At 35.8% G+C, this 26,684-nt stretch overlaps 5 protein-coding genes and 1 long non-coding RNA gene across 9 annotated transcripts; 3 read left to right on the plus strand and 3 right to left on the minus strand.

The window, feature by feature from the left end:
* Positions 1 to 744: 744 nt before the first annotated feature.
* LOC108218905 (pre-rRNA-processing protein ESF2) lies at positions 745 to 1,485 on the minus strand. The gene is made up of 3 exons (XM_017392070.2): positions 1,247 to 1,485; positions 1,065 to 1,128; positions 745 to 933 (listed from the first exon to the last, which is right to left on the minus strand). The coding sequence occupies exons 1-3, from the start codon at positions 1,470 to 1,472 to the stop codon at positions 813 to 815; spliced, it is 411 nt and encodes a 136-aa protein (XP_017247559.1). The 5' UTR covers positions 1,473 to 1,485; the 3' UTR covers positions 745 to 812.
* An 835-nt stretch (positions 1,486 to 2,320) lies between these two features.
* Positions 2,321 to 4,564, plus strand: LOC108205094 (pentatricopeptide repeat-containing protein At4g19191, mitochondrial). Its single transcript, XM_017374885.2, has one exon. It carries the CDS (start codon positions 2,636 to 2,638, stop codon positions 4,562 to 4,564), a length of 1,929 nt encoding a protein of 642 aa, XP_017230374.1. The 5' UTR covers positions 2,321 to 2,635.
* Positions 4,565 to 4,823: 259 nt separating this feature from the next.
* On the plus strand, positions 4,824 to 9,821 carry LOC108205093 (U-box domain-containing protein 35). Of its 4 annotated transcripts, none has more exons than XM_017374881.2 (8): positions 5,255 to 5,450; positions 6,059 to 6,177; positions 6,860 to 6,981; positions 7,295 to 7,566; positions 7,662 to 7,719; positions 7,939 to 8,245; positions 8,335 to 8,436; positions 8,547 to 9,821. In XM_017374881.2, the coding sequence occupies exons 1-8, from the start codon at positions 5,258 to 5,260 to the stop codon at positions 9,609 to 9,611; spliced, it is 2,238 nt and encodes a 745-aa protein (XP_017230370.1). In that variant the 5' UTR covers positions 5,255 to 5,257; the 3' UTR covers positions 9,612 to 9,821. The 4 variants fall into 4 exon arrangements, with proteins under 4 accessions (XP_017230373.1, XP_017230370.1, XP_017230371.1 ...); XM_017374882.2 differs by having other exon boundaries at positions 7,945 to 8,245; XM_017374884.2 differs by lacking the exons at positions 5,255 to 5,450; positions 6,860 to 6,981 and adding an exon at positions 4,824 to 4,938.
* LOC135152554 (uncharacterized) lies at positions 7,889 to 8,682 on the minus strand. Its single transcript, XR_010291758.1, has 2 exons — positions 8,543 to 8,682; positions 7,889 to 8,405 (listed from the first exon to the last, which is right to left on the minus strand). It is a non-coding gene; the product is annotated as an uncharacterized LOC135152554 (long non-coding RNA).
* Positions 9,822 to 15,410: 5,589 nt separating the features above from the next.
* LOC108214904 (cytochrome P450 71A9) lies at positions 15,411 to 18,168 on the plus strand. The gene is made up of 3 exons (XM_064092810.1): positions 15,411 to 15,745; positions 16,404 to 16,998; positions 17,395 to 18,168. The coding sequence occupies exons 1-3, from the start codon at positions 15,426 to 15,428 to the stop codon at positions 18,019 to 18,021; spliced, it is 1,542 nt and encodes a 513-aa protein (XP_063948880.1). The 5' UTR covers positions 15,411 to 15,425; the 3' UTR covers positions 18,022 to 18,168.
* Positions 18,169 to 18,840: 672 nt separating this feature from the next.
* LOC108212039 (cellulose synthase A catalytic subunit 5 [UDP-forming]) lies at positions 18,841 to 22,973 on the minus strand. The gene is made up of 11 exons (XM_017383773.2): positions 22,888 to 22,973; positions 22,628 to 22,802; positions 22,104 to 22,370; positions 21,662 to 22,007; positions 21,413 to 21,550; positions 21,062 to 21,187; positions 20,738 to 20,950; positions 20,399 to 20,657; positions 20,027 to 20,223; positions 19,596 to 19,946; positions 18,841 to 19,413 (listed from the first exon to the last, which is right to left on the minus strand). The coding sequence occupies exons 1-11, from the start codon at positions 22,937 to 22,939 to the stop codon at positions 18,841 to 18,843; spliced, it is 2,697 nt and encodes an 898-aa protein (XP_017239262.2). The 5' UTR covers positions 22,940 to 22,973.
* Positions 22,974 to 26,684: the final 3,711 nt, after the last annotated feature.

Genomic DNA, 26,684 nt, shown 5'->3' on the forward strand with positions numbered 1-26,684 from the left:
AATCCCCCAATGAGGGCTAACTCACCAGAATACAGGATTCAGACATATGATCGGCCTTCATGTTACCCCTGAGGGCCTTCAAGAATCATGATCACCTGAAGCCCCCACACGAGGGTAACTCGGCAGATAGCAAAATTGAGGATCGTAGGTCATGCCCGGATGTAGCCCGGGAACTATCAGATGAGCCTGACACTAGTCTTCATGTCCCTCGGAAGGGTCGTCATATCCCCTGGAGGGGTAGGTCTTCATATCCGCCGGAGGGGTGGTCTTCGTCTCCCTCAGAAAGGTAAGTCTTCGTATCCCTCGGAAGGGTCGTCACTGAGACTCACTCATCCTCTCACTCAATATATTTACATGTGGGCGCGACCCCTGAGGGCGCGCCCTTGCCTTCGCCGTCTTGTCCCATCGACCACTCCAGCAACACATCACACAGGTCCTTCTTTAACATATTATGTTGTACTAAACAAATCTTTATTCCTTTGAATAAAGATTTGTTTAGTACAACATGATATACATCGGAGGAGTACAAATTACAGAAAAGCCATTAATACCAAATATATGAAATGTCATGAACATAGTACTATAGTAGTTAGATTAATATTATTGTAGTACTATATCCACACACACACACATACTTGCAGCCACAATCCACAGGGAAAAATCACAGTGGATATGAAGCATAATTAACACAACCAATCACGTAACAGAAAAAAAAAACTGATAAATATTATATCCAGTAAATAATCGATTTTTGCAGTCCCTCATGTCACAAGGTGTTGAATCCTTATGATAGCCTTGTAGCATCTGAATATCTATAATTCTACGCAAGATACCCAACTAAAGAAAAAGAAACTCGTGTTTTTACCCATTTGTTCACCATTCAACGTCTCGGCCACATCCTTGGCGACCCTTTTGTCTGTAAATTCAACCCACCTGCATTTACCCGTATTTCACATTACTAATATGCTAGTATACAGAATATAGCAAGTAGACAACACAACTAGTACTTGTAACCTAAATTATGCAAAAATTATAGTAAAATAGTTCCCCTAAGTGACACATACCCTTCTGAGAACTTTTGTCCTCGAAACCCACCAGCCTTTTCACCATTCAATCGAGCATCAGGATCTGCCACACGTATCAGTCAAGAATACCACAATAAAAAAAAAATCAGCCCTCAACATAAATTACAAAACTAGCAAAATCCCCTGAAAAATAAAAACTATTCGAAACACAGAAAGATTACTTTCGGGGGTGACATAAATTCTTTGTATCTCCCCATACTGAAAAAGAAGCTGCCTGAGCTTAACATGATCCATTTTAGGAGGAATGTGACTCAAATAACACACTCCACGCTTCTCAGCTTTCTCGACTTCTTGTAAAAATTGTTTCTTTTCATTATTTTTGCTTTTTTCAGAGCTCAATTTAGTTTTATCTTTTATTTGTTCGTGTTGTTGCTCTTCTTCAGACATTCTTGAAAAACGAAGAGCTGCACAAACAGAAAATATAAATAAGTATATATAATAAAGATCACAAGAACTTATATATGCGATAATTAAAGAATGGTATGCTTAAAATACCTTAAAAGAAGATTTGGGCGAGTAAGTGATGCTGCAGAGCAGCGTGGGGCTATAAAAACAAATTGAAAATTGATAAACCCTAATTATTTAGGAGTTTAAATCAGATAATATCCAACCCTGACCTGCTAACTGGGTCATTGATTCTAGTACTTTCGGTGTTACAGATTTTCTTAATGTCAAATTTAAAGAAAATGCCCCATATATCAAAATTTCCTTAAATCTACTTCTACTTCTATATATTAAATTGCAACTAAGGGCAAAATGAGCCAAAAAAATTGGCGGTGAAACAAACAAGATTAACCAATTAACAAATAAATTTATTCTAAAAGGATGATGGATTTCTGAGTACAGAAGTTCTCAGAAGGGTATGTGTCACTTAAAGGAAACAAACAGTGACGACAAACAATCAAACAAAACAAAAAAAAAATACTACCTCCATCCCAAATTAGATAACCCCGTTGACTTTGGGCACGTAACTTTAGATACATTGACCGTCTACTTCTGAAATTTATTTTTTTATTTTTTCTTTTATAAATAAAAATTTCATATTTAAATATTTATTTGCAAAAATAAAATTTTAAAAATAAGTTATGTAGCTATGCGGTCAATGAACCTTAAACTGTGTGCCCAAAGTCAACGGACGGTCAATGAACCTTAAACTGTGTGCCCAAAGTTAACAGAGTCATCTAATTTGGGATGGAGGGAGTAACTAACATTCACATACAACGAAATTTATCACGTTTAATTGAAAGAAGTATGAAAGTTATACACACAAGCAGAGGCAGTGATTGCAAATTCAACAGCTATTTACAGCAGTGATTGCAAATTCAACAGCTATTTACAGCAAAGCTTTTAATCAGATCATATATACATACATATACAAACGCGGAGAAGCGAGAGATGAAGATTCAAGATTTCAAGGGTTTCGCCTTTGAGAGACAAAGAGATTTTTGTTTTGCTCCTAGCTAGAAATTTACTTCTTTTCCTTATAATTTAGGTCTTGGTTTTTGTCTTTTTTAAAGTAGGAACTATTTTTTAATCTCTAATTTACGTACATGGCGCGTATTTCAAATTACTCAACTGTCACTCTATGGAACACCAAAATAAAACAAGCTCTAAAACAGAACCAACTTCACAAACCCCTCATTTTATTCTCACAAATGAAGCAACTTGGCATTCAACCCGATAATCTAACCTTCCCATTCGTAGCCAAAGCATGTGGGGAGCTCAGGAATCTAAATAACTCAGAAATCATTCATACCCATGTTGTCAAATCACCATATCGTTCAGACAAATATGTGCAAACATCTTTACTAGATATGTATGTGAAATGTTGTAGTATCGATTGTGCTTACAAGCTGTTTGATGAAATGTCTGAGAGAGATGTTGCTTCTTGGAATGTCATGCTTTCGGGGTTTTGTCAAATGGGGTTTTGGAGTAGAGTTGTGGGTTTGTTTAGTGAGATGAGATTGGGGGGTGTTGAGGCGGATTCGATTACGATTATTGGGTTGGTGCAGTTGGGGTGTTTGGTGAGGGATGTGAGGTTTGTGAGTAGTGTGCATTGTTTGGGGATGGTAGTGGGGGTTGAGGTGGATGTTAAGATTGGTAATACTTTGATTGCTTCGTATGCAAAGTGTGGTGATTGGGATTCTGCGGAGAAGGTTTTTGATGGAATTGGATTTGATTGTTTGACTGTTGTGTCGTGGAATTCTTTGATTGCGGGGTGTGCTTATGTTGGGAAATCAGTTGAGTCGATTGGATTGTATAGGATGATGCTTAGTCATGGATATCGGCCTGATGGTGGTACTATCCTTAATCTGCTTACGTTGTGTGATCAAGATGGAGCACTAAATTGTGGCAAGAGTATACATTCACACGGGATCAAAGTGGGTTGTAATAAAGACATGTCTGTGCTTAATACTCTAATATCTATGTATTCAAAGACCGGAGATGTTCGTTCTGCTAGAAATATATTTGATGCAATTAAAGAAAAAACACGTGTTTCGTGGAATGCAATAATTGGTTGTTATGCGGAGAGAGGTGACTTAGATGAGGCCATGGCATTGTTTCGGTCTATGGAAGCGTCTGGTCATAAGCCTGACTTGGTTACTGCTCTTTATATAATCTCTGGTAGTGGAAAAATAGGAGCACTTGAAACTGGAAGATGGATTCACAGTTATGTTGTTTTAAATAAGTTTCATAGTAATCTGGTGGTGTCTAATGCATTGATAGGCATGTATGCAAAATGTGGTTGCATGACCCTCGCTAGAGAAATCTTTAACACCATGCACGAGAAAAGCATCGTGTCATGGACAACCATTATTAGTGGGTATGCTTTGCATGGAGAATTAAAAGAAGCACTGGATCATTTTGAACTGATGTTGGAGCTTGGACTAACACCAAATCATGTGACGTTCCTTTCTGTCCTTCAAGCTTGCAATCATGCAGGTAACCTTAACAAAGGCTGGGAGTATTTTTACTTAATGGCTATTGTATATAATTTGAGCCCGGAGATAGAACATTATTCTTGCATGGCTGATCTTCTGGGCCGTAGAGGTAAGCTAAAAGAAGCAGTAGAGTTTGTTCAGAATATGCGTATTAGACCTGATGCGGGAATATGGGGAGCCTTGCTCAGTGCTTGCAAGATCCACCGTAACATAGAGATTGGTCTATATGCGGCTGAACGTCTTCTTGCAATTGAACCCCAAGTTGGAGCACCGTATGTCGAAATGGCTAACATTTATGCTTCAGTAGGAAGGTGGGATGGAGTGTCGAAAATGAGAACAATGATGAAAAACAATCAAGTGACGAAATATCCTGGTCAAAGTGTTGTTCAAGTGAATGGTAAGACTCATACGTTTACGGTGGAAGGAAGATGTCATACTGCAGATGTGCTTATATATGAAACATTAGATGGTTTGAATTTACAGTTGCAAGAGAAATTTGACTCTGCATTCATTGAAGAGATGGTCTTTTTACCGTAAGCGAGTAATGTTTCATGAGTGGTTTAAAGTGCAGAATAGAAGTATCTAGCTAGCTTGCTTCCTAAGCCCGTTCAGTCAAACATTCATGCTCTTCAGATGATACCAGGTCTCCATGTCAGATCTTGCAAGTGGAAGTAACCTTACTGAGTTGATTGATAAGTCTCCTAAGACTGTACATGATTGATCAACAAAAGATATCAACTATAAAAAGAAAGTGATGCTTGGTCCCAATTTTTAGATACTAGCATCTATTAATGCATTTGGGAGATGATTTTGGCAGGAGAGGTTGGTATAAAATGCTATATTCTTGGATTCCACAGATGGAGGATGTGGTGGATGGAATATCACTGGTGACTAACTTCTGAAGAAAGCAGGTCAAAAGTAGTAAGCTGATTCTGATTATAGAAGCAACACATCTATATATAGAAAATAACTGTAGTGTCTGTGTTTGTGTGTGATAACAACGTTATAAATGTAATAACCATGTTATAGGGAGAAAGAAAGTATGAAAAAATATGGCCATTGAACAAATATGGAAAAACATCAGCCAACCCATACAAATGCAAAACTATATATATCATTACATACCTAAGCAATACATGCAGATGCCTAGAATCAACTACGTTTTTTTCTCTATTTTTCCCTCGAGTATTATTGAAATTCAGGGGAAATTATTACAAAATAAGAAGAGGGATGTGGCGGTCAGGGGGAGGTCATGTTGGAGGAGACAAAAAGGGATTGGTGGCGGTGGCGATAGACAAAGATAAAGGGAGTCAGTTTGCTCTTAGATGGGCTGTTGATAACCTTCTCTCCCGTGGCCAAACTGTCGTCCTCATCCACGTTTTGCACAAACAACCAAATCCTATCAATGATTCACCTGCTTCATGTAAATATGCATATAGCATCATTACCTTCTTTATATATATATGCTTCTTTTTTTTTTCTGCTAAATTCTTTGTATATATATGTTTGATTGAGTGTGGATATCATGTGTGTATATGATTAGATATTTATTAATTTTGTAAGGGATTTTGTGTGTGTGTGGGAATTATATAAAAATAAAACTATTTCTTCTATAGCGTTTTCTGTTAACCAGACACATGCATAGAATAATTTACTTTTTATTCTTTGTTATTCTAATCTCTTTCTGCACATCCTGCCTGAGTTTTAATGTCCTGAGCATAAGTTAATCTTTAATTTTTCTCTCAGGTTTTTTCTAAATTTTTTAAAATTGAAGCCTTGTAATTGATATTGTTGCACCATATTTCTTAACAAAAAGGTGGTAAATGTGAATTATCTTAGAATCTCGCCAATTTGCCAACGTTTATTATATACTCCTTGATAAATTGTGAGACACTATAACCCAGTGCACAATGTATAGTTTTGTTGTTTCATCTGACTGGATTGGACAATTGAAGTAATGTAGTATGAAATGCTGAAATTACATGCAGTTTTAGCTCTAATAGTACTGTATTGGTTACTTTGGGAATGCAGGGATAAACAATTCTATCGTTGCTGATATTAATGGTGATGCATCTGCAAACAAGCAGCAACTTGAGAAGCAAACTAAAGATTTATTCCTTACCTTCCATTGCTTTTGTACACGCAAAGATGTAGGTTTTTTTTTACTCGTTTCTTGTTTGATTCATAATGTCTATACCTGAACTTAAAATTCATACGTTCTGTCATATGTATGGTTATATTAATAATATTAGAGCAAGTCCATTAGTGTGCTATATCTTATTCTATAATCTAATTATAGAACAAAAACTGAAATTCACCACTTCAATGGTGTGCCAAGCTTTGTGCTAAAATAGCACAATGCTATAATTTGTTCTATATATAGAACAAAATAAAGAGGTACTTGAAAGTGTGGGGTACTTAGAAGTTAGTTAAGTTGTATTAAAAAATGTGTATTCGGAAGTTAGTTATATTTGGAACAAGATTTAGAACAATGTTTTGGAGACATGGTGCTATTTTAGCACCAAAAACCACTTTCTGGTGCTAAATTATAACAATAACATATCCATTTCTTAGATTTGTGTGTTCGCACTTCTTGTGCGTCTTATTAATGATTGTGCTTAAAGTGGAGTGTACCATAGATGAGTAACTATATACCTGCACATAAGTGACCCTGCCGATAAACAATTTGTTGGATTGTGCTCTCTGTTTGGTTGGGTACCACTGTTTTCTACTAATTAGCCAAGGGGTGTAATTTATCCTTTTGAAGTGTGTATAAAAAGATATTGTAAGAATTGTATTGCAATAAAACTAACTTGTGCATAAATGCAACAGATTCAATGCATTGATGTGATACTCGAAGATACAGATATAGCAAAATCATTAACAGAATATGTTAATTATACTGCAATAGAGAACTTAGTTCTTGGAGCCCCATCTCGCCATGGCTTTATCAGGTATTCACAGTCCTCTTAATCTCCCATGTAATGGGAAATCGACAGTGGTATATCTGTAACTTTAAAGGTAACTGAATTCAAACAGCTAAGATATTAGGGGCGAATGCATCCTTTTTTCTCTCGAATGATTAAGTTTGTCTAAGTAGAGATATTGGGACTATCAACATCAATGGATATTGTGCATCATTCTCGGTACTACAATAAGAGAGAGGAAAAATAAAAATGCCATCAAATAAAGTGGTAGACTATCCTCATAGATTTTCTTTATTTTGATTAGTGTGTCGACTGAGTTCTCCATTAATGTTTTCTCCAGGAGATTTAAAGTTTCTGATATTCCTGCCAATGTCTCTAAAGGTTCGCCTGATTTTTGCACCGTCTATGTGATCCACAAAGGAAAGATCTCATCTGTGAGAAATGCTTCTCGTTCAGCTCCATTCAATTCCCCTCTTTTAGCTCAAATTCAAGGACAAACTAATAATAATAGCTTCCAATCGGCTGCACGGTCTGGTCATAGCTTCCAATCTGCTGCACGATCTGGGCAGAGCTTCCAATCTCATGCACGGGGCAGAAGCTTGAGTATGAAAGGTTTGTTTCTGACGGTTCGAAGAGATGAATGTGCATCCACCTGTTATTTCTCCCGTTTATATTTCAACTAAGATGTTGCCTAATATCTGTTGCAGGAGCAGAAATGATACGACAGATGCCTCGTAACTTGCAAGATGACCAGGAACCAACCAAGTAAGTCATAATTAAATACAAATTATCAGACGCATACACTTGTAGTGTGAGATAAATCCTGTAGATCCTAATATTGTGAAACATATAGCAAGTTATAAAAAGTTTGTAGCAGACCAATTATCACATCTTTGGTTAGTAATGTAATGGAAATATTGTATGTAGTTGCCCATTTATGGATTTAATATTTATTCCAGATGAATTTGATTCTGTCAATAACAGTAACAGGTCGTCTGCATACAGTAGGGGAAGAGATTTGAGTTCGAGGATTGGAGAGGTTTGTGACAATGATACTGATATATCATTTGTAAGCTCCGGCAGACCTAGTACTGATCGAATGCCAGCCTATGATAGCATGGATTCAGGAAGAACTCCACGCATGTCCACCAGCTCAGACCAAAGTGGTCGTTCGTCATTTCGATATGGCGGCAGGGATTCTGACATTAGTTCCCTTAATGATTTATCTTCCCAATCCTCATTTGAAAGTGAAAGAACATCAATATCATCATCCTATAGCACCAACACCACGGTAAATGAAGCAATAGACTTGGCACCAACTCAAAGCATCAATGTATTGATAAATTGTTCTGGCTTATTGGTGCGTGCATAAAATTGCAGGACGATGCTGAAGCTGAAATGAGGAGGCTAAAGCTTGAGCTACAGAAAACGATGGAAATGTATAGCACGGCCTGCAAAGAAGCATTGACAGCAAAGCAAAAGGTTAACAGTCATATTCTAGAGATATATTTTAGTACAAATATGCTTTATTATCTGTAATGGATAAATTTTGTATTAGCATATATATATATTGATGATATCTATGTACCCAGGCAGTGGAGCTGCAGCGTTGGCGGATGGAGGAGGAGGCTCGAATTGCTGAGGAATCAGCGATGGACTCTCCGGATAGTGAGAAAACTAAGTCCATGGAAGCCGTGGAGAGTTCGGAAGAAGCTCAAAAAAGCAAAATGCATTCTCAAAAAGAACTGGAGAAAAAGGAAGGGGAACCACAATACGAATTCCGTTACAGGAGATACACCATTGATGAAATTGAAGCGGCAACAGAGCATTTTTCCAGATCTCGGAAGATAGGGGAAGGTGGTTATGGCCCCGTATTTAAGTGCCGTCTTGATCACACACCAGTTGCAGTTAAGGTTCTGCGTCCTGATGCAACTGAGGGTCGATCACAATTTCAACGAGAGGTAGAAGTTTTAAGCTGCATGAGACATCCTAATATGGTACTACTGATGGGCGCCTGCCCCGAGTATGGATGCCTGGTTTATGAGTACATGGCTAATGGTAGCTTAGATGATCGCCTTGCTCTGCAGGGAAACACACCACCATTATCCTGGCGACATCGTTTTAGAATTGCAGCAGAGATAGCCACTGGGCTTCTTTTCCTCCACCAGACCAAGCCCGAGCCTCTGGTGCATCGTGATCTCAAACCTGCCAACATTCTTCTTGACCAGAACTATGTAAGCAAGATTAGTGACGTTGGACTGGCGAGGCTGGTTCCTGCATCTGTTGCAAATGAAGTTACACAGTACCGAATGACATCAACAGCCGGGACTTTCTGCTACATTGATCCAGAATATCAACAGACTGGGATGCTTGGGGTTAAGTCTGATGTCTATTCCTTTGGGATTGTGCTTTTACAAATATTAACAGCCAAACCGGCAATGGGATTGACAAGTCATGCTGGACGGGCTATTGACAATGGGACTTTTGAGGATATGCTGGATCGTTCTATTCCTGACTGGCCCGTGGAAGAAGCATTATGCATAGCCAAATTAGCACTCCGATGTACAGAGCTCAGACGGAAAGACCGCCCAGATCTCGGAAAGGAAGTTCTGCCAGAACTTGACAGATTGAGAGACCTTGCGGATGAAAACATGTAGTATACATAACTAGAAAAACGTTTTGCACCTCATATATGCTCCCTGCTTCCCTCTACTTTAGTTAGCTCATGTGCTCTTTGAGAGCAACTAACAAAGATGAATACATGTAAGTATGCTTTTTGTAGTGCTTTTCTTTCCTTACAATTACTGCAACTTTATTTGCTGCGATTTTTAAGGTAAATATAGGAAATTCAATTCATTAGTCTGTTATTTTATGATTTTTTCGTATATACATAGACAGCCCGGACTTTATTGATTTTAACTAGCTCAATAACTTAACATTCTAACACTTTCTTACAAAATATCATCTGTCAACTCCGAACTGGCTTGGTTGACATGTAGAGATGAAGAATTGATCGATACTTTCTCCGTTTCTTAATGACCAGCCTCCTCAAACCCCCCAAAACCTGATGATTTCTAGAGCTTCGACCATCATCACCAACGTGGCTCTGAGCAACAACCGCATTACTGTAATTCTTCCTCTCGTCAGCATTTCCGGTATCAGAACAAGTCACTGTGTTGTCATTTTCTTCGTCTCCGCTCAGTTGCATCAGCTGCTCAGCTGCAGCAGCCATGTCCATATCTTTCAGCTCTTCCTTCGCTACCAATGCCATCTTGTTTCCTCCTTTGCTTCTGCTCTCCGAGATTTTTTTATACATGCTGTTTGCTTCGTCTCTGGCGTTACTTTGTTTACGTGTTGGAGCCTTTGCAAGAGAAGTTACGAGGAAGATGTCAGGAAATTGTTCATAAGCTTGTGTATAATAGAGCTTGCTTACTTTATTGCACCCGGTCTTATTTTATTTTATTTTTTATGACAAACTTTTTAAAGCTATTAAATTATTGACGCTTTTACACCCAATGCGCGTATCGGGGTGTCTACGCGAAAGAACAAGTGTGTAACGTACTAATAAAAAAGAAACACATATGTCTAACAAAATAATAACTAGCATGATAACTCGTTTACCGTTTTAAAATGATATATTAGTCATATGTTTGTTATTAGTAAAACTAGAATGCTTTTAACACATAATAATTAATATGATGTGATGTAGAGATGGCAATTTGTACCGAACCGATGGATACCCGATCCGTACCGATCTGATTGGGTTTTACCGAACCCGAATATTTCGGGTTTCGGTTCGGGTTCGGGTTTAATTTTTAAACCCGAACTATTTTCGGGTCGGGTTCGGGTTTATGGCATACCGTTTCGAACCCGACCCGAAAACCCGAAAACCGTTTAAACCGAACCCGAATCCGACCCGAAACCCGTGTATGTGTGTGTGTATATATATCTGATTAGCTCGCTTCATTACACTCTTTAGTTTCCAGACCTATATTACAATACAAAGCCTAGATCAGAGGCAGCAACGTGACTTTGTTCTTCAATCATCTACGAAGTAAACTACATTGTTGCTGGTTCTGCAGATAGGTGATGTTACTGCCTTGCAAAATATTGGGCCATATGATTTTATAGTGATTATATATCATGATTTGCTTTGAAATATTCAAAATTTGTAATATTTTTATTTTAAACTAATGAATCTTGAATTTTTATTTTTTTAAATAATTATATTTTCGGGTTTCGGGTTAACCCTAACCCGAACCTGAATAAAACCCGATGGGTTCGGGTTCGGGTTTACATAGTTCGGGTTTTTCGGGTTCGGGTTTATAATATAAAATCGGGTTCGGGTTTGGTTTTTACAAAACCCGTTTCGACCGACCCGTTTGCCATCCCTATGATGCTAAAATTCACTTTCAAAGTTCCTAAACAATCACCATAATACAACGCAAAAATATTGCGTCACAATGTCCTATTTTATTTATAAAAGAAGAGACTATGGAATATAGAACTTGCAAATATAAGAGAAGGGTTATATATTCCTATACATCTTTATCATTATAAATAATGTTAAGTTGTCAACACTCCAAGAAAACACGGAAATTCCAACCAAATTTACCAACAAAATCTTTTCGGGTTGCAGTTTCCCAACGGAATGGTGACTAATTTCCCATTGATAATTTTGTTGGCACTTCATTTTAGCAACGGGAATTTGAATTTACCAACGGAAAATTTCGTTGGAGATATCAGTTTAGTTTTCTTGTAGTGCAAAAGTTTCAAAAACGCTTCTGTTTTTCTCTATATCAGTGGAATTATAACCACCCTGGTTTATTATCATTGGTACTAAGTATATTAATGGATAAAATGGTTTAGCGTGCATCAGAATGTATAGAAATGTATTGATATTGATTAACAAATTAATTTGTTATAATCAAAAAAATATTTAAATAATGAAAAGAGGAATAACACATGAATAAATTCAACTGAAAAATAGTTGTCGAATTATAATTTTTCAAAGTATAACATATTTAATAATATATTAATACCTTATTCTTTTATTAATCGTATGAAAATACATTAACTATATTTTAATTTTAAATATTGTAAGAAAATGCGAATAGCAGTTTAAGAGATAAATCAGTTTTTCAGTTATTGAATTTTGAATGCAACATCGTGCAAAAAATTTTCGAGAGTGCTTAGAAAGTATTTTCATGTTTAATTCGAAAGAGATAATAAGTTAATAATTAAAATTAAAAATAGAAAAGTTACGGTTATATACATGTAAAATATAAAATAAATTAAATGAATCAGGATAAAAAAATTATTGTTTAAAAATATTTTAAATTCTAATTAATTTTTACATTACATACATAATTATATTTAAAAATACTAAATTCTGAATATAAAAGAATAAATTAAAATAGATGAAACACAAATAATTACTAAATTATGAATTTTAAATCAAAAAAGAATTATATGTTCGCCCTTGGCTGGGGCGAGCAGATTAATGGATCAAATCAATATGTTCGCCCCTGCCAGATATTTTAATATTAAATATTTTAATAAAAGATGATAATCCGTTTAAGAGATAAAGTTTTTAGTATTTGTGTTTTAAAATTGCAACACAGTACAATAAAATCTAATCTTCAGGGAGTCTTTTTATGTTTAATAAAAAAAATATAAAATAATCAATAATTACAATTTAAAAATAACCATGTGCAGGAATAGTGCCTGAATGATCATTCAAACAGGCATTCTGTGTATATAGTAAACAGAAAAAAAACAAATAATAAGCATTCCCCGTATGTGTATATTGTATTGATTGAGCACATTCACGCGTTTTTCATATGCGTATGCCACCACCCGGCTCCCACAATTATGACAATCATCAAGGTTGCACAGTGATATTATCTTTCTGGCAATCTCTAGCAAGTAACAACATGGCCAAATATGTACACATGTGCAAACTGGATCATATTGACGATCACGTGCCAAATGACCTGTCTTCTCATAGTTCTAGCATGTCTTATCATTGGTCATTTGTATATGTCCTTGCTTAAAACAATTACTTCCTCCGTCCCATTGAATTGTATACCGTTTGTTTTTTGGGACGTCCCATCAATTGTATACTGTATACATACCAAAAACAGTAAGTTTTTATAATATAAAAACTTAACTACACCACTACTTTCTTCCACTGCACCCACTTTATACATTAAATATTAGTAGGTCCCACCACTTTAGTCACACTACACTCATTTTATACATTAAATATTGACGGGTCCCACCACTTCACCCACTTTTCTTACATTTCTTTACTAAATTACACTTTTTCTTAATCTCCGCGCCACTCCTCATATGTATACTAATCAATGGGACGGAGGGAGTATTGCATAGCCTCAGCTAAGATCACTGTTACAGGAATACGCAAGGTATATATGCGTATTCTTTATAATTTTTAAAATAAGTACATACGCATACATGAGATGCGTATTTGAGTGGGTAAAATGGACATCTTTTCTGGATATGGTCATTTTGGCATATGACCACTGAAAAAGAGTTATTCTTGACATTTTCTCACCATTATGCGCATATATACATATAAAATCGATTAAATGAAACAAAAACTAAAATAATATTAATATAATTAGTACTCACTGACGACACGAAATAAACTTTTCGTATAAGATATACTAATTAATCAATTAACATGAAATTTGAAACCACAACTGTATAAAACAGAATCAAGTTTAATGATCATAATAACAACCGGTTCCAGAATATGTAAGCGATTTTTTTTTTCCTGACTAAATAGATTTTGACCTGATTTTTTCTGTGAGACGATAGGAATTTAAGACCGGTGGGTACTTGAAACGAGCCAGAACTAATATCTTGATGACTTAAAAAATATTTATTTATTGATTATCGTTTAGCGGGGTTCAAATAAAAAATGACTTAATTGCACTTTACATACTTCAACTATTTTTGTTTTGCACGAAAATATCTAAATTATTATTCATGCCAGTGTGATGACTAATATATTTTTTTTAGCTGGAGAAGGAGCTCCACCTAACTTCCGTTACAACATGTTTAACACGATGATTAGATTTTAGGTTATATTACAGATTGGAATAAAATCGTAAATCAACTACCCTGAGATATCACCCCATAGTTTCCCCAACATTTTCTCTTCACCTGCTCTCATAGTTTCCCAATTTCCCACTGACACCTAGTTGTTTGATTGTGGAAACCTTACTTGCTGAAAGCGAAGAGTTGGTTCAAACTTGAAGGAAAATTGAAGGAAGATCACGATTTTTACAAATCACGCGAAGGGCCTTCTTATATATGTTTGAATGAGTTTAAAATGCATGTTAATTATAACTAAAATCTTAATGTGTTGTTAATATAGTGTAAACGTTGGGGATTTTCTTGTTAATGACGTTAAAGTTAACATGGTGCTTGTATATATATCGTTGAAGTGCTTTTTTAGGTTGAAAAATTCTGGGACTGTAGTTGTTGGTTATTAAATTTTCATGATTTTTATACTTGATTTATTGCTAGTGACAGATTAATTTGTTTTGAATTCGAAAACTGAGTTTGGTTTGAGTTTGGAAAGACGGAGATCTGTGTATATAATATAGATATGTAGTTGTTAGAAAATAAAGTGTATCGATCTAGTCTCGTCCTGTCAAAGAGCCGTTAAGTATTTAACGGAAGTTGGACGGAGCCTCTTCATTGGTCGATAAAAAATAAACTAGTCATCACACTGGCATGAATAATAGTTTAATCATTTCTGTGCAAAATGAACATAATTAAGGTATGTAAAGTATAATTAAATCTAAAAAATAATATCGATTTTAGCAGAAAATATATGAATAAAAATAAGAAAAAGCTTATTATTTTCTTGATTGAATCGTGACTTTGGCGTGGATCACCCCATGCATTCCATATTTTTATGGATTGATATTTTGAGTAGACAACAAGAAATTACACAAGAAAGCTACTATTCTCCCTTTAACTTCAGAAAAGGACTATTCTATGCTGTGTAAAAATGTTATGATAAAATATACTTTGTATTTATGAGTTATGACACCTTCAACGAAAACCTTTTAATAGAATATTTCTTTTTGTTTCAAATAATTAATATTTGATTTCGACACATAATTTTAAGTATTTCGGAATCATAATTAGAATTATTAATTTTTAGGTTTTTTTTTCCAAAACTGAAATATTAGTTTAATATATTTATTCAGAAAATGAAAATTTTTAAGTTGAATTATGTGCCAAAAAATTAGGCAGTATCTAACAACCTTTCTTTAAGCTAGTGGATGTGGTTTGGATGTAAAAAGTGGATTGTTGCTGTAGTGGCGCTGTTGACATAAAACTAGTGAAATGTGTAATCCACAGTATGGATCACAGCCAGACAGGGCTTATATATGTGATGCACAAACTCAGACTCAAACTCATCAATAAAAATGGAACTACTACTTGTCCTTGTTGCAATCACTCTTCCTCTGTTTTTGCTCCTACTTAAAAATTACAATGCCAGCAAGTCGAATCGGCACGCACCAGGTCCCCATGGCCTCCCGTTGATCGGAAACATGCACCAGTTCGACAGCTTAAACACTCACCTCTACTTGCACCAGCTCTCCAAAGAGTATGGTCCTCTCATTTCTTTGAAGTTAGGCTCAGTTAAAATCCTAGTGGTTGCCTCTGTGAGCGCCGCGAAAGAGGTCTTCAAATTCCATGATCTTTGTTTTTCGAATAGGCCCTCCTCAGTTGCCATCCAGAAGCTGTCTTACACAGGGCCGGCTCTACAATAAGGCAAACTAAGCAGGGGCTTAGGGCCCCCAAACAAAAAAAGGGCCCCCAAATTTTTAAAACCCTTTTATATATATCTGCATACATAAATATTAATATTTGTTTCATCAAAAATTTGTTGAAAACAAACTTTTACCAAATAATTTTAATTTTTTTAATATATTTAATTAATATAAAAAATTTGATTTATTATTTAAAAATGAGAATAATTAAGTAAAGTATCATTTTTTTTGAAAAATTCTTGAAATATAAATTATTTTTATTATGTTTCCATTAATAATATTTATCATATTTATATGAATATTTGTTCAAAAACAAATATATATATATATATATATATATATATATATATATATATATATATCATGAATAATTATGATGAAATTAGTGTTTGAGTTTGTCTTTTCAGTTTTCACTGTTGTGTGTACATCTATTTATAACTCTTCCTCAACGACTCGCTACTGAACTATTATAATTTTTTTTTGGTATCTTTCCCATCTTCATCGTTCAACATCCAATATTAAGATAAGGGTCTTGTATTAATAAATTTATATTATATCAAAAAAAAATTATATATAAATATGGAAGAGCCTCATTTTTAAGTTTTGCTTAGGGCCCCAAATTTGGTTGAGCCGGCCCTGGTCTTACAACAAGCTAGGCTTTAGTTTCGCGCCATATGATGAGTACTGGAGGAGCATGAGGAAATTCTCTGCTCTGCATCTCTTTAGTGCTAAGAGGTTGAGGTCATTTCAACCTATTCGCGATGAAGAAATTGCACGAATGGTCAGAACGATAGGTGATGCAGCTGCAGCTGATTCCGGGGTAGTAGATTTGAGCAAAACTTTTATGACTTTGACAAGCTCGATTATATTTAGAATCACTTTTGGGAAAAGATATGATGATCAAGAAGATTGTCCAGAGGATGGGAATAATATGAGGAGTCAATTTCATTGGCTACTTGCTGAAACTCAGGCCAACGTTGTAAGTTTCTTTCTTACAGATTATTTTCCTCTAATGGGTCGATTTCTTGATAGAGTAAGCGGTGCATGGGCTCGGTTGGAAGAGAGTTTTAGCCAAACAGATGCTTTTTATCAACAACTCATCGATGAACATCTTCATGCATCCACTGTATCTACTACTGGAGACTGCAGCATCCTTGACATCTTGCTTGAGATGAAAAAGGATTCCCCTGTTTACACGTTTGATCACGTCAAAGCAATATTAATGGTAATCGAAATTTGTAGTTTCTGTATCAGTATTGATGATAATTATAAACTTCTGCTACTTAACAAAAAACAGAAGAAGAGATATGCGCATGTTTGTTTCACAGAAGCAGCTTCTGCTTCTGGCTTCTCCTTTTCTTGACCCGTTTGTGTAAATAAGTGGAAGCACTTTTAAGAAGTTGAGAATGTTAGTTTCTCTCTCAGAGCTTCTACTTCTTTTCCAAACACTTTATTAACCTATTTATTTCTCACTACTAATCCACTTCTTTAAAGCAAAAAATCACTTTTTTTAAGCTTGCCCTTCAGTTCATGTGGTTAGTATTCGGAAAGATAAGATTGATGAAATCTGGTTTAAGCGAATTTGTGCTAATTGCTATAGTTTTCTCTCCTCTATGTACAGAATATTATAGTTGCCGCAACAGATACAACTGCAGCAGCTATAACTTGGGCCATGACTTTGTTAATCAAGAATCCCGCATCCATGAAAAAAGTGCAACAAGAGGTTAGAGATCTAGCCCGACAGAAAGGATTTGTCGATGAAGACGACATCCAAAAACTTGTTTATCTCAAAGCAGTCGTGAAGGAGGCGATGCGATTGCACCCCCCTGCTCCAATTCTGCATCGAGAAACCACTGAAAAATGTGTGGTAAGTGGCTATGACATCGAAGCTAAAACATGTGTTTACGTGAACACGTATGCTATCGGAAGGGATCCTGAATGTTGGGACAATCCAGACGAGTTCTTGCCCGAAAGATTTATTGAAAGCAGTATTGATTTTAGAGGGCATGATTTTGAGCTGATACCATTCGGAGCAGGGCGGAGAATATGTCCAGGAATATCAATGGGAGCTGCTACCACAGAGCTGGTTCTTGCTAATCTTCTCTACTCTTTTGACTGGGAACTGCCTGCGGGTAAAAATAGGGAAGATATTGACATGGCCACGAAGCCTGGCTTAACCGTGCACAAGAAGAACCATCTCTGTCTTGTACCTAAAATTAGTGATCAAGTATCACGCATGCTTATCTAAAGCTGTGATGCATTGTCATGGGTTGGGCCATGCAATGATGCTAGTTCCACTCATGTAATATATGGCATACAGGACTTGATTGTATCCAGAAATAATTTGCGATAACTTCCTTAAATAATTACTTAAATAAAAATAATTTCAGCAATGTTTAACAAATATGAAATCCAGAATTTATTGGGAAAAAGCAATATGGCAACCAGAATAGACGTATTGAGGTTTAAGTCTTTACTTGGATGCTTTGCTTACCCAAATTTTTAATATTTCTTCTATGTTATTTTTCGTTTGCTGGCCTTTTTTGTATTCTGTGATTTTTTTTTTGTTTAACTACATTTTGGGTTGAGCCGGTTGTATAGCTAAAGTGGTTAATAGTTTTGATTATCCTGAAAATTTCTTAGAACATATACTCCTTTATAAGGTATCGGATATTCTAATATCTTAACATGTTACGAGATAATATTATATTTGAATATCCCACGAAATGCTTGCTAATCTTCTCTACTCTTTTAACTGGGAATTGCCTCCTGGTATAAATAGCCAAGACTTGGACATGGACACATTGCCCGGCTTAACAGTGCACAAGAAGAATCATCTTTGTCTTGTCCCTATAATTATTGATTAACTATTGCGATCTTAAATCAATGTGTTATGCATCACCAAGTAACACTAGTGTATTCATCTTTGTTTATTTGGATTTTTATATCATCAGTATGTTTTGAGTTGCATCCTCCAATTTTCACACAAAATGGATCAACTTGCAAGCTGGAAGTCTGTAACAGAAACCATAACAAACATTTCATACATTATAGCATTTCATAAAAATCAGTCACAATCCAGTCCACACACTTCAAGCACTGGACCATCTTTAGCAGCAAATGGATTGACTCGAGCCCACATAAGGGTCAATATAGAAGCTAGCAGAATCGACCAGACCATCACTATTGTAGGCATTCTATCTTGTTTACCAAGCAATCCTTTGAGGAAGGGGTAGAGATGAGCAATGACCCAAAAGGCGAAGAATAATCTAGCAAACAAGGGACCCCAAGAAGCATAGCCATTATTTATGGCATCTGATATTCCTATGACAACTCCGATTGTGTTCAAGACCAACAGGGTTGTGGGAGGGATTAATAAAGATGTCCATTTGAATACGTAATGTTCTCCATTAGCTCCACCTCTGGATGTCAAGGTCAAGTTGGTATTGACACCAGCTAATACTCTTAGGAGACACTGAAAAAGAGCAAAGAGGTGTGATGACACGCCTCCGATCACCCAGAATTGTTCATTCCTCCACCAATCATCTAGCCCAACACCACCCCATCGCATCTCAAGGACACTTGTCGTTGCAATGGAGATGAAGAGCGCCAAGAAAACAATGTTGGCGTAGTTGCTGATCTGTAATGTTTATGTAACATTCACGTATTAAAAATTATAATTAGCCAGTGAATGAATATTACAGAGTGTACAAGAGTCTAAAGGCCACCCTTTTTGTGTCAATGTACTTCTCTTATTTAGTAAAATTAGACTGGCGAGGTAAATGGGAATAAATAATGCAAATTGTTGGTAAATTATAGTACCTCTGGGATGATAAATTTTCCGGTTAGAAGGCATATTGCTGGCAAAGTACAATACACTGTCAAGGGTATTGATGTCCAAGGATACACAACTGAGTTAATATATGAAAGACGTTGCAAGCACTTCAACCGGCCTCCATACCCATACCAGATTGGACATTGTCTGCTCAGAAAGATTTCAACAGACCCCATAGCCTGCTGAAGAACCTGATTGAGGCGATCAGACAAATTAATTGGTGCAGAACCTTTGATAGCAGGCCGTTTAAGCATACAGTATACAGACCGCCAACCATGATAGTGCATCCTGAATCCTGTCAAAATGTCCTTGGTTGTAGAGCCATATATCCAGCCAACCTGGTAAGCATAAGATTAGAATATACAGAATAACATATTATCAAAAAGCTGATCAAAATTTTTATTTCTAACTCAACTACCTCTTTCCCCCAATCTGTCTTGTCTTCATAACCACCGCTGACTACATAAAGGGCTTTTCTCAATGATAACGGAGAACTGAAGTTGTGCAGAATTCCACCATCTTCCAGTTGAGTAGACTCAACAAACGTGGAAGATTGCCCAAACTTCTTCTCAAGTTCTTCTTGGGAAGTAGAGGTTAATTCCTCAGTTAGAAGTCCTGCCACAGAGTCACATAAAATTTCTTTTCAGATCACAATACTCAGATTTCATTGATAGCCTTGTAGCGAAACTCTTACCCCCTCCCCCTTGACCACAGGTCATTTACCTAATACAACGAAAAATACGTTCTACACCAAAACAAATGACAAGTATGCCTTGACAGGGATGCTTACCCTCATTTTCTTCTTCTTCTTCTCTTTCTTCTATAGTTTCCAGGGAATGTATCTGCTTTTTAGCCTCAGTGTGCATCGGCCTCTTGTTCTTCCTGGACCTAAAACACAGAAAACGCCATTCTGGAAAACAGTTGCATGTCATTGTTGAAGTCTTCTTCTCAACAGGAGCATCACACCCATAAAGTGCCTGTCTTCTGAAGACACACCCTGTTCCTACGTATATCGGCCCTTGTAAACCATCTAAACCTTTCATAATAACCTGTAGGTAGCTAGGAACTTGGGTTATTTATCACGAGATAAAAAGAAAACAAATCAAAACAAAGAGAAGAATGCACATACTTCAAAAAATACAACATTCCTATTTGAATATCTATCCTGGCAATCAATGCCATTGTATCTTTGAGGAAACTGTACATAGCAAATTTTCTTTCCTGCAGCTGGTTCCATCATGAAACACATGGCTTCTTTAAGTGCCTTGCTGTTATTAATATAGTGATCACAGTCTACATCCAAAATATACGGAGCATTCGAGAGAATTGCTGAAACACGCACCTGCCAGATGAAACTAATATCACATAGTGAATCTAATTTTTTAAAGCAAGTTGAGAAGAAACTCATTGCAAAAAACAGAATAGATTAAACAAGAAATGAACTTGCTATTACCAGTGAATTCATGGCTCCTGCCTTTTGGTGGTGATCGTATCCTGGTCTCTTCTCACGGGATACATAAACCAATTTAGGCAGCTTGTTTCCCTCAATATCATTAATACCATTGTCGCCAACCATAACCTAGAAAAAGGCCACTAATCAGATATCAATATGTGATTTCATCACATATTCCTATGGTGCATGTAAAGAGCATACATGAAGTGTATGGCTCCATATTTAGAAAGTTTTTATCAGATTGAATACTAAATCTTCAGTATTTATACTTTTCCAACAATATAGAAACTCCTAAGGCAGTGCTATGTAACTTAAAAGACAAAGTTTTGTTATAATATAACAAATTATCACCTGGATCATTGCAGGATGGTCATGGATATTGTTTCCAGGCCATGGACTTCCATCCTGCATTGTCCAACCCTCCTCGGGAGCCTTCTCTGCTGTGGAAACCAAACCATTTATTCGCACTTTAAATTCTTCATACTCCCTCTGCACCCAAATATGTTTAAATAGTATGTCATAAATGTGACAAATGACATGAAAGAACATGCTGAACCTTGTAAGTACATAAGTAGTAATAACAATGAAGATAAGGCGAACCTTCATGGCACGCCTTTCCCTTGAAAAATCAGGATGGATTCTGTTCTTCAGATAATCATTTTTCTGAGAAAAGTACCACTCTGGAGCTCGCGGCTCAATATTATACTTTTTGCAAAAAGGGACCCACTTAGTTGCAAACTGAGAAGTCTCAGAGAGTGCTTCAAAAGTAAGCATGGCTGCACCATCATCTGAGAGGTAGCATGCAACCTTATCAGCCGGATAGTCCACCGCAAGAATAGACAAAATGGTGTTTGCTGTTACCAGAGGTGGTTCTTTCAATGGGTCAACAGTGCTCACAAACACATCTATGCTAGGTAGCTGAGATGATTTCTTATCGTTTTCGTACCTGCAGAGTACATAAAACAATCAAGATTCTCACCTTGAACGCTCCGAATAAATAAATAGAAACTTATAAATGTTGATATATAGGACTCTCACATACCTAAGCGATAGACGTTCAAGGTATGTCTCTCGTTCAACTGGACACCATTTCGGGAACTGATCAAGTATCCAGGAAACAGAGAACCAGACTTCACACATCACTGCCGTCAGCCACAGAGCATAGGCATCAAGCACAGGATGTAGAAATCTATAATGAAAAAAGAGAGCCAAGATTATAATACGTAGCACAATCATTATTCTGTATGGGTTTATCTTGCTCGAAGCAATGGGTAATTCCCTTGAAAGTTGCTGTCTGCCTTCATCCACCCTAACACAGTAAACCAATGAGCTTGTACTTAGTATAATGTACTCTGTTCCAGCACAAGATAACATAACCTGATTTTAATTTTAAATATTTACAGAATTGCTTGATTTTCTTCCACATTTTCAATTACAGATAATAGTTGTTTCTTATAAAAAGGTCGTAAACAGACAGTGCACAAGACTCCTGCATCATCAGCTTCACCTAAATCTTCAGTTTCAGAGTTATATAAGGAAACATTATATATGTTAGCAGCAACTTACAGGGAAATGGAAGGATTATTTCGAACGTTGTCAATAATATCTTTTCCATTGTCATAACCTAACTGCTTGATCTGACTTTGTTTTTCTTTCCAGTCTTCCATCCTATTCTTCCGGGCCACGCTTCCATAGCCATAAATCCTAGTGTGTTTCTTGGGAGCCAATGGTCTAGGTTGCACTACAACATGGAAACAAGTGAAGTTATTGTTTAAGAGATGAATATTGGTAAGAGCACAGAGATAATAGCAGATGGAGTGACTCACAAGCTACTGATGAAGTAGCACAAGGCAGTCGAGGATCATGATCTTGAACCATAAAAGGCGACAGTATCACCTGAGTAGAGATTGTCTCTTCATCCTAAAATGACCAAACAGAAGGAAAAAGATTAATCAACAGCCCGTGCTGCAGATGATTTAGAGAATGGAATCACCTCTTGTTGGCAGGCTAAGCGAGGAATATGAGGTTTTTGATAGAGATCACGTCTGGAGTATTTTGGTGAAGTATGCTCGCCTTGATAAGCAGCGTAATTATCTTGGGGAATGAGGAATGAAGCATGATCCTCCAAGTCATCTAGTGCTTCCTCTTCTTCGTCGTCGCCCACCGCCCAGGGACAACCTATAAAGCATTTAATTGCCATGCATTTTTTTTTTTATAAGATTTTCGTGTCAGTGAATTGTACCAAAATACAATACCGAAAGAATCAGACGAGCTTCTTTCACACATGAAAAACTTTCATAGGAAATGTCAAAATGTCCCACAAAAAATTAGATATCCAAAAAAAACTCGAAAGAAAAGCAAAATCTGCGGAACTAATTAAGAAGAAACAAAACTTTCATTCAAAAAAGTCCGCCGACTAACAGCCATGCATATTGCAGCAACAATTTGCATGAAAAAAGGTGTTAGGCAAGAAGTCTTCTAAGTTCTTACCTTTGATCCGTCTGTATCTGGTTTTACACCGAGGACAGACTTGATTTCCCTCCCGTCTTTCATACTCATAGCACTCTCTACACACAGGAAAACCACAATCCTCACAAGCCACAAAAACCTCCATCTCTTGACTCATCTCAATCATATCCCCACAGATTTCACATACATCTTCATTCAACTCTTTCTCCATACTTACTGCATCATCAACATTGATATAAACGAGCTCCTTCCGACTATGAGACCCAGCGATTAACTTCTTTCCCATATCCATCACCACTTCTAATAAAGAAAATTATATATTCTTGTGTGTGCTGCAAGTAATAGAGCAGGGGTGTATATATATATATATATCAATCTGTTGAAGAAGCTTAGGAATTTAATCATCTACGTGGCATGTTGCCAGTGACACGAGTATTGAAATGATAACACGTAAAGAAAGGAGGGTGAAGCATGCAAATATATGTATTTACGTAATTTAAATTTTCTGGATAAAAATATGCTGCCAACAAAGATGATGATATAAAGGGCCACAATTTTCAAACAAAGTTGGTATAGCCGTAACAGTGATCAAGTTGAGATTGTATTTGCTAAACTAAGGTAAAGCCAAAAGGGAGTAGTAGCTCAAAAGCAGCCATTCATCATCTGTAAAACTATCACTGCGACCTTTACATTAAATGTAGAGATAGACATGAAACTCTCTGGCTAAAACTATGAACATCCTGAGGAAATTCGAGTAGGAGTCATCAGATGTGAGCGGATGTTATTTCACATTATTTTAATTTCACACTTTCCTTTTTCACTTGAAATATTGAATAAGATTATAGTTGTTGATCATTATTTTTAAAAATTAATAATTAAGTTGGTAGGTTATGGTTATATATATATAATTGGTTAGTCACACAAGTTTATAAACTTAATTCCATTTGTAAAATTTATATAAACATCTATATTTTTAAATTTATTTTGATAATTACGGTCGAAATTGTAAGTGAGGTTATAATATACCGGTTGACTTTTAGGTTGCAAATGACCGCGCTTTCTGAAATAATTTCTGCAATTTTGATATTTTGAAAAAATCTATCAATTTCATATAGAATATATGAATGTGTTTCACTTTAACAATTAATTTAAGCTTTAAACATCGTAAAACACGATTTCAATAACTTTTTAAAATTTTATTACAAAACAAGTGTATGTGTAACACTTGCCCACTGATCAATATCTTAAATAAACACACTGACTTACATAAACACAATGAAAAATAATATAGCCGGATGATACTTTGAATAATGTAGCTAACTCTATCACAAAGTATTAAAATTAATCTTGTAAATACCAAAATTTATTTATCAAATGCATGTCTACAAAATAATAGTCTGAAAAGAATATTAAACTATCAGATCTAAATTGAGGTTTAATTTTGGTCTTTGATTCAGAAATATTCGAAAGTCGAGGAACATATTATAATTTTTTAAAACTTTTTCATTAACGCAAGACCTTTGCATAGAAGAGACAAAATTACTATTGAGTTACCAAAGACGGAGAATGTTCTGATTTTGAGGTACACACCGTACCACCTACAATCGCAGGATATTCTGATGTCGAAGTACTTATTACATCAGACTAAATACGACAATTTTGTAACCCAATCATTTTATGACAGTGTCCACCTGATCTGAGTTGCTATTCCAAGACAATGGTGGTGTTTGGCTACGACTTTTAAGCCGACTTCTGGGCTTATAAGTTAGAAGCACTTATTTTGTACTGTTTGTGTAATAAGTCAAGAAGCACTTATAAAAAGTTAGGAATGCTAGCTTTTGTTTCAGGACTTCTGCTTATTTGCCAAACACTTTAATCATTTATAAGTCTTGTCTGACTTCTAACTTCTACTCCACTTATTTATTTTAAGCAAGAAGCATTTATTTTAAACTCAGCCAAACCGCCCCAATGTAAGTCATTCTGGTAATATTCGTGTTATCTGATGATAATTAACATCACAATGATAACATAAGTCTGTCACTGCTTGCTAGTCCACCAAATATTTAGAAGCTTTAAGCTGAATGTGACAAATTTTAACAATATTTTTATGAATATGTTTTAAGATTTTTTTATTAATTATTAATAATTATATGATTATGGCTAGACTTACAAGTTTTTTCAACTAAGATAGTATTAAAAATATTTTTGTTATTAGTTTTTACAAGTGACTATATATAACATTGAATTCATTACATTTCAAAATTTGAGGATCTCAAACTACTACTTAATTAGTTTAATGCTTGAGTATTCTCTCGATATTTTATAAACTTACATATAATTTAAAACATAAAAAGTTAACTAAAAGTTAAATGCACAATGGAACATTTGATTACTATCTATTTATTTTCATTTTCATATTTCATAATATTGATTCTATATATAAGTTTCAAGGCTCTTTTACTAATAAATGACTTTGATGATTCTAAAGTTACAAAATATTGAAACTTATTAAAATTCTATTTCCAAATTAATAAGTAGAGCCGGCCAAACGGGCGGTTTGGCTCGGCACGAACCGGCCCGAACCGTTACGTAACCCGTATTTTAACGTGTCGGGTACGAACCGGCACGAACCGGCACAAACCGTAATTACCTGCGTGCCGGTTACGGTTCTCGTTTGTTAGATTCGAAACCGCTTTACGTGAATATGAAGAAGATCGACATTTTAGTAACATTATTTATGATATGAAAGTGAAATGGATTGAATATTTTACAGATTTCCCATATATTTATGGTATTGCATGCCTACTTGATCCCGGTGTTAGACAAGAAGGTTTAGAAAACATGTTAGAACATTATTATAAGGTGTTAGGAGTTTCATATGATCATGTTTTATATGTTACTAATTGTCTCAATTTATTGCATCGTCTTATAGACATGTACCTTCCAAGTACTGAAACCGCTATACCACCAAAGACAAGTTCTTCAAATAGATTTAATAGTAAAATGTTAGGAATAATAACTAAAAAACAAAAGGTTAGAATTTCTACTACGTCTGCTCCTGTAGCTTCGGCTTCTACTACTATGCTTAGAGAATTTTTTTCTTATAACTATGAATTAGACGAAGATTTTGAAATATTAACATGGTGGAGAAGTC

The sequence above is a fragment of the Daucus carota genome, chromosome 1, assembly GCF_001625215.2.
Source record: "Daucus carota subsp. sativus chromosome 1, DH1 v3.0, whole genome shotgun sequence".
NCBI lineage: Eukaryota > Viridiplantae > Streptophyta > Magnoliopsida > Apiales > Apiaceae > Daucus > Daucus carota.